This window comes from Tenrec ecaudatus, chromosome 3 (assembly GCF_050624435.1).
Source record: "Tenrec ecaudatus isolate mTenEca1 chromosome 3, mTenEca1.hap1, whole genome shotgun sequence".
In the NCBI taxonomy this organism is placed as follows: domain Eukaryota; kingdom Metazoa; phylum Chordata; class Mammalia; order Afrosoricida; family Tenrecidae; genus Tenrec; species Tenrec ecaudatus.
In genome coordinates, this window is record NC_134532.1 from 112,183,219 (window position 1) to 112,191,311 (window position 8,093).

At 45.0% G+C, this 8,093-nt stretch overlaps 1 protein-coding gene and 1 non-coding gene across 2 annotated transcripts; both read right to left on the reverse strand.

Annotated features, from left to right (window-relative positions):
- Nucleotides 1-274: 274 nt before the first annotated feature.
- Nucleotides 275-438, reverse strand: LOC142444223 (U1 spliceosomal RNA). Its single transcript, XR_012783874.1, has one exon. It is a non-coding gene; the product is annotated as a U1 spliceosomal RNA (small nuclear RNA).
- Nucleotides 439-2,765: 2,327 nt separating this feature from the next.
- On the reverse strand, nucleotides 2,766-6,558 carry RPL34 (ribosomal protein L34). The gene is made up of 5 exons (XM_075543941.1): nucleotides 6,536-6,558; nucleotides 5,418-5,491; nucleotides 5,229-5,328; nucleotides 4,837-4,940; nucleotides 2,766-2,879 (listed from the first exon to the last, which is right to left on the reverse strand). The coding sequence occupies exons 2-5, from the start codon at nucleotides 5,480-5,482 to the stop codon at nucleotides 2,795-2,797; spliced, it is 354 nt and encodes a 117-aa protein (XP_075400056.1). The 5' UTR covers nucleotides 5,483-5,491; nucleotides 6,536-6,558; the 3' UTR covers nucleotides 2,766-2,794.
- Nucleotides 6,559-8,093: the final 1,535 nt, after the last annotated feature.

Consider the following 8,093-nt stretch of genomic DNA (forward strand, 5'->3'; position numbering starts at 1 on the left):
CTCTGCTATATTCTGACCATCCCTGAGTACCTCTACGCTCCTGTTGAATATTTGGTGGGAGAAGCGAACGGAAGGGGACAGTGGGAGCGGGTGGGGTGCAATGAGGAGCAGAGTTAAAGCACAGGGGAGCTGAAGTGTGGCCAATGCCCACACTTAACAAAGGTCACCAGTCTAGGCACATCTCCTATCCTAAAACAAACCCATTGCAACCCAGGAGTGAAACTTAATTTCTAAATGCAATGCCAGCTCATGAATTTATTTATTTCTTTTCTTTCAGGGGAGAGCGCGAACGCAGTTCCCCACTACCACAAATTATGCAGTCGAGTCTCCCACACCTGGGGAAATCGCAGGGGTCAGCACATCCGGAGTGCAATGGATAAGCCTCGCCCTGGGAAAACCACCCTCATGATCATGGTATCTCCCCTGACAGGTAAGTATGCTCATGAATTTAAATCAAAAACCATCAAGGGACACAATCTGATGTGTAAGAACACCAAGAATCAAAATAGAGAATTGCAAATAGTCTACATGTAGATACCACCCCAAAGTAGCTAAAGTATAGCACATGGATTGGATGGCCTGCACAGCCATTAAAGTCTCTCTCAAGGATCCTGTTCACATCCTAGTTTGCAGGTTTGGATGAGTGGAAGCCCCAAATCCATCTTCAATGTCCAGACTCGGCCTCTGGCGAATCCCCCTGGAATTGAGGGATGTGACTAGCCGTTATTCGCATTGTTCAGTGAAATTTTTTTAATCTTTTGAGCACCCTATTTTAGGTTTTTAATTAAAATTAATAGTGAAGGGGAAATATAAACGATTGAGTCCCCTGATCAGGGAGCAAAGATGTGAACAGCCTAGGTAGCACGCAGAATGCATTGGAAGGTGGGTTGTTACAGATGCTAGATCTAGGCTGAAGTTAGACCAGCTCTGTTATTCTTGTTTTATAGGCAAATCTATAGAGTAGCTAATTAATGGTGGAATGGCAGGGAGGTTGGGAGGCAATGGGGATTTAATAAGTACAAGATTGAAGAATTATGTTCTAAAACATTGTGGTGGCTGATGTGATTGAACTATTGAATCGTATAACATGTGAATTATATGCCAATAAAACTGTTGGGGAAAATTCTGTTCACAAATGTGAATGGGGAAAAAAATTCAATACAGCATAATTTCAAGAGTAAAAAGGTCTACTTTATGCCTACAACAGAAAATATGAAAGGCATCACTGCTAAAACTTCTATGTAATGAAATTGAAGAGGATCCTTTTTCAATGGTTTTAAAATTACCGGAGATGCTTTTTAAGTAAAAATACCAGAACTACATACTCTTCAATGCTAGCTCAATTTTTCTTTGCTGAACTCATGATATGCAATTGGTTGGTGGTTCAAAATCCATTAGCTACTCCCTGAAATTAAGATTGTAGCAGTGCTTCTCCATAGATTACAACCTTGGAAATGTTCTTGGCAACCCAATTGTCCTACAGTGGGGTCAGTGAATTGAAGTACACTTGGAAAATCCAGTCAGAACAGGGGCAAGTGATATGGTCAGAGCTCAGGCTGTCCCCTCCACAGCAATTGAGAAATCTAATCATTTACCAAACACTACAGAACCAGTTACAGAACTCCAACTGGCTGTCACTAAGTCAATCTCACAAGGACCCGATAAGCCAAGACACAACTGTCACAGCGGGTTTCTGACAGTAACCCTTTTACAGGAATAAAAGCTTTCTAGGAGTCTAACTGCTGACCCTGCAGTTAGCAGGCCAGTAATCACTACATGACCAGGGCCCCCAAGGTTTTCCAAGTATGTTGTACCTTCTAAGAATATTCTATCTTCTACTAGTATGTTCAATTAGCACCATTACACAACAGAATTTGGTTATTCCAAGTATTTAATTAGCTGGTGTTTGAGGAAGCCTAACAGACCTAATGTCTGAGAATAAAAATTGACAGGTGCCCACTCTTATCTACCATGTATGGTTGCACTCATCACAGGTAAATTAGAGCCTATCAGTAGACATCCTTCACAAAAATCCTAGTAGCATGCAGCCAGCCTTTTCTTTTCCATCTGTAGCTCTAACATGGGATTATTGGTAAATGTATTAAACACTCAGAACATTGACAAACAGGGAGAGTGAGTTCTATATATGGAGATACTGTTGAGCACTGGGGAGACAAACATGAAACTTCCAGCCCGTCTGGATTAAAATGCCAATGAAGACACATATGAGCCATGATCCCATTCCTGAGGCAAAATGTTGATTAAAGGACATTTCTATTTAAGAGGAAAACTCTTGAATAAGACATTTAAGACTTATAATTTCCCCCCTACTCATTTCTCCATAACCAAAGCCAGTCTGAGTTGATTCCTACAGTGACCCCCACCCCCCAATTCAAACCAGAGTTTTCAACTGCCAGCTTTGTGGTTAGCGGTCCAAGGCTTCCCACAATGCCCTGTGCAAATAGGGTGGGTGGGGTTGCTCCTCTCACCACTTGAAGAACAAATGGAGTTTCGAAGACTGAAGATAAAAATCATGACTTTAAAACTATCACATAGGCCCTTTACTGACTGAGGTTCTTTTGAAATCTAACAGAGCCGAGGAATAGTGAACACTTTGAACACGACTGCGTAAGTTGTTACTAGGTAAGCAGAGGCCAGAGCTGGTATATATCAAAAGATTCCTGCAACTACTGACTTTTACAATAAGCCACCAGATCCATCACCTATAAACTAATAAATGACAACAGAAATAACAGAACAAGTCATTTATTATTCAAACAAGCTTCATTTGTATTTATTTAGCCTTTTGACTCTGTGCTTGTGCCTTCAACACTTTCACCACGATTTTCTGCTCCTCAATCAGGAAAGCACGCTTGATCCTGGAGAGGAAAACAGTGCAAATAATTAAAAAAGAATGCCAATGCAGTGTTTAACACAAGGCAAGAGAAGTTCCACAAACAGTAGGCATTCGGTACAGAGAACAAGAAATGTTAAAAAGAAACAAAACCCCACACTAGCAGAGCAAAATTCTAAGAGCTGGGATTCTATCAACAGGCCCCTTCAGGCTCAACGTCTACGCCCTGCAGTGCCACCTAAGAGGAAAAACCTGCCAATTCCATGTTAACAGCACCAGCCGCACCCCTACCTTGGCTCCCATCAACAATTAAAATGATCTCCAGAGAAGGCCTGTTCCCTAACCACGCCGTTTTTAATTTAACATCACTTACTATCAGGACCCAACACTGTGTATTTGATTTGCAGACGTGCACGCTGAATCTGGGTTCAACGTTACCACTTACTAGGCATGTCACGGGCCTACTTGCTCCGCGCAAAGGCAGTGCAACCGCAACCCATTCCACCCAGGATTCCCAAGACCACTTTTATCAGGACAGACTCATTTTTCTTTCTTGCAGTAGCTAGTGGGTTTGAACTGCTTACCACGAGGAAAACAGCTCAATGCCCAACCCACAGTGCCACGGGGCTCAGTAAGGTCCCAAATCAAAAACAAAACTCACTGCCCCGTAGTTGATAACTTATAGGATAGAGTAGAAGTGCCCTTGTGGGTTTCTGAAGACTGTTAACTCTTTACAGGAGTTGAAAAACTCATCTTCCTCGTGACCTGCGGGTCACGAGATGCTGACCTTGTGGTGAGCAGCCCAATGCATGCCTACTATGTGCTTGGGCTCCGTGGGAAGGGAAAGGCTACTTTAATACTGTTAATTTCCTCACTTGTCAAGGACGGAGTAAAAAGAAAAAAGGTCACTGGTATTATTCTGAGCATTTAAAAATGAAACTCCAACGACACGTACCTGTCCCTCCTGTGGCCTGCCACTAAGGCTCGGGTTTTTATCTTTGGCCACGTTTTAGCCTTAATGCTCTTCCTGATTTGTTTGTACCCACATGAAACCAGTCTCTTTACATCAAAATCAACCACCCCCCACATGTGTTGCCTTTGGAGATGCAACTTAATAGCTATTAAAGAATAAGCTTCTTAATAAACCTTGGACTAAGTCTTAGTGCTGTTCCAGTTCTGTGAACCAGTGTGGGCAGTATAGGATGCACCCCAGCCAATGGTGAAAGAAACCCTTCTCATGGGCCCGTGAGGAGCAAAGTGCTCACTAGTGTCTGTCATAAACTTCAACATCAACCCCGAGTTTGCAGTCTCTCTCACCACCTTCATCCTCCTGGGAACTCTCCTCTCTCAGTAGTTCCTCACCGCCCCCATTCTTCATGTCTGGATGGATATGTCATTTCTCCAACCTTCACAGGAGATGGAAATGTAGGTCCCACTCACCTGTGTACTCTATGCAAGTTTCCAATGTGAAAGTAGACTTCTACCTTTGAGTGTGACCTCCTAAAGCCTTCTGTTCCAACCATACAAGGTTTTCCTACGCCTTAAAAAAGCCCCCACACCATCCACCTACCCATGGTGCATCGTAGAAGACCCAGCTCAGGGCTTCCCAGAATCTAAGACATACCTTTTCTACCAATTAATACATTAATACATATTCACACCTGTCCACGGCACCTCAAAGCCACTCACTCACTGCCAAAGTCACAAAGGCCTGTCTTTCTTTACCTAATACGTAACGTCTTTATTTCTGTATCGAAAGCCCCCACATTTTGGCTGAATGGATTGGAATTAATTATTTATCGGCTTGCACAGGTATAATCATCCTTAATATAGAAAATATTTCAAAAGTATGCAACTTGTTATGTAAGAACGCTAGTATTTTTTAAATATCAACACTGAAAATTAGCGCGCAGCAGCAACCCCCCCCCCCACAATAGCAGACAGACACATGTGGCAGGGAAGTCAACTGGAGTCTTACTTACCTGTCTCGGACACATTTAGCGCACATGGACCCACCATAAGCCCTGCTGACGTGTTTTTTGGTTTTGGACAACCTCATGAGAACTTTGGGTCTCACAGCACGGACCTACAGAGAAAGCACTGAGGTTATTTTGCGATGCTTCGACACCAGAAACAGGTTACCCTGTATTAAAAACGCAAACTCTACACTAGGCTGCAGAAATATATAAAAGTCTCCAATGACCTGACATGGCATTTCCTCTACTAGGTTTATGAAAAATAGCCATTCTTGCGAGGATTTTGTCTGTGAATGCTTAGTAATTCTGAGCCCTTACATGTAACCAGTCAGACTTTTACCAAGGGAGTAAACCAATGACATTTAACCCTTGTTGTTCACAAAAATGGGGTTCCTTACCCCTCGAAGTCGGCCCGGGCACACGCCACATGCAGATTTTGGCGCTTTTCCAACCTTCTTTGTATACAGGTAAACGATTCTGTTACCAGGGGTTCGGGACCTGGAAAACGGAGAGGATCAAAACAGGAAAGGGTCAGTATTTTGCAATGTAAGTGAGAGAATATGTGTTGAAACATTTGAAGTACTTACAGTCTAGTTTTGTTAGAGGCGGTGTTGTAGGACAGCCTACGCCGGTAGGTCAGACGCTGAACCATTTTGAATGCCTAATTATGAAGAGAATTTAAAAAGTTGGCACAGTGAAAACAATTCCGCAAAACACAACACGAAATAAGTTTTAGATTGATCTCGCATGTAGCCACTCGTTAACCTCCCTGGGGTTTTCATGCCTGGGCCCCTTTGGGAGCACTTCATCGGGCCTCTTTTACTGCTAACCACTCAGGTGGAAGCCTGCACCCCCCAGGGAGTTACCTCCACCTGAAGGCAGTCTCGCAGCAAACGCTCACTCAAGGGCAGAAAGAAATTTAAAGAGCCGATGGTTTGCCACTAACCAGCAACGGGCACTTGGTTACAATTCTGATCAACGGCGCCTCCTGATATTGCATGGGGTGGTGTCCAAACTGGCTTTCAGCGGAGCACACGTGACTAAGTATACCTTTTACTGGGGACCCAGTGCAAGGCGCTAGCGCTACACACCCCCAACCTAAGGGCGCCCGGCTCCACGCCTGTCATCAATTGAAACGGCTGCTCTTCACAGCAGTGCCTTCAAATACTAGTCCACCAAATGACCTGCTTCTGGGTTGCAACAGGCACGATGAGCGTGCCTAGAGCCGGTTTTGTAACTGAACGGCCAAGTGGTTTTTCCCCGGCCTACCCAACGCAACGACATACAAGGGCCGGAGTGAAGCGGCTGTCGTCTATCCAATCTGGCCCACTACGAGGGATTTCCGTCACCAGATGGCAGTTCACAGCCAACTTCCTGCCGCTAACTACACGAAAAGCACATAATCGTGGGAACCCAAACCACGCGGAGAGCCAGGGCGCGTGACGTCCACCTTCACAACACAGCGGAGTCCTGTCACTCTCAAGCCACTCTCAAACCACCACACGACGGGGCGCTCCTCCCGCTGCCCGGCGCCCAAGACAACGCACAGGCGTGGCGCGAACGCAAGGGCCCAAGTATCGACAGCACGGCTGGCTTTCGTCTTCAGTCGGCGGGCTCCGGGGACAGAGTGTTCAGGCCTTTCTCCACTCCACAGGAGCCGCTCAGCCGAGAGGCGTCCCAAGCAAAAGTTAGGGGACCTGCTCACCACCAACCCCGATCCTGAACCCCTTACTGCCACCCCAGCTCAAAGGGGTGAGTCGAGGAGCCGCCAGTTCCCGCGACTTCACGGATGGCAGCCGATTGTGCAGAAACTAGACACCAGGAAAAGGAAAGCAGCAGCCATACCTCCACACAGCGTCTCCGGAAGAGGAAGAAGGCGCTGGAGAGTTCAGAGGTTAAAGAGGACTGCGCAGAATCGGAAGTTGCGTCAGCGTCAACGGCGAGGAGAAGGAGCGCCCCCACGTTGTACGGCGACCTAGAGACGCTCGGTTAACCTGGATTCAGCGCGGCCACGTTGTACGGCAGCAGGAGCCCCGCCCCCTGTGGGCGGGGACGCGCCTCCTGGGCGCTCAGTACCAACTTAAGGAGGACAAATGAGCAGCAATGAGGGAGATGTAGACAGAATAAAACCATTTCATTCTCAACTCTGTCGCGTATCACTAGGTGACCACTGGGGAGTTGCAGTCTTTGGCCTTCCCTTTTTCCTGTTTGTCCTTAATTCAAAACATAAACATTACAGTTGAACATTTTAGGAATTTAATCTGTTGTGGTTAGGTGCTGTTGAGCTACTCTGGTTCTTAGCTACTCTGAGTAAAATAGAAGGAAGCAATGCTGGATCCTACCCCATCTCCTCAATTATTATATTCGAGCCCCCCCGCCCTTTTTTTTTTTTTTTGCAGCCACTGTGTCCATCCATTTCCGCGAGAATCTTGCTCTCTTTTCTTTTTCACTTTTACTTTACCAATCATGGTATCTTTTGTCACGGAGGGGTCTCTTCTAAAGTACACTGGTAACATATCTAAAGTACATGAGACAAAGTCTCCCCCTCCTACCTTCTAAGTAGCGGTTCTCCTTTTGGCAGTTCATGGTATAGTCAGTAGTCTTTGACCCCACTATAATTCAAATGCATCAGTTCTTCTGAATATTTGGCAGCTTCCTGTCGTTTTACTGCTGCAACTGTTGAATTACCTTTGGCAAAATTTTACTTCATGTTATATTCATGGCATTGTTTGATGATTTATGTATTCTGTTGGGTCAGCTTTCTTTGGAATGGGCACAAACATGAATGACATCCAATAAATTGGCCAGCTTGTGGTTTTCAAATTTCATGACATAGACTAGTACTGCTTCCAGGGCTTTGTCAACTCGTTGAAACATTTCAATTGGTGTTCTATCAAGTCCTAGAACCTTGATTTTTACTAATGTCTTCAGTGCAGTTTGGACTTCTTCAGTACTATTGGTTCTTGACCATATATTACATCTTGAAATGGTTGAATGTCAACCAGTACTTTTTAGTACAGTGACTCTGTGTATTGCTTCCATTTTCTTTTGATGTATCCTGCATCATTCAATATTTTCTCCCTTGTTGTTATTAGGCGCTATCGGGTCGATTCTGACCCACAGCAAATCTATTGTCAACAGAACAGAAGGAAACATTGCTTCACAGTCCTCACAATTGTTCCGACGTTTGAGCCCATTGCAGCAGCCACCATATCAGTCCATCTCCTAGAGGGCCTTCCTCCATTTCACTGTCCTCCACTTTA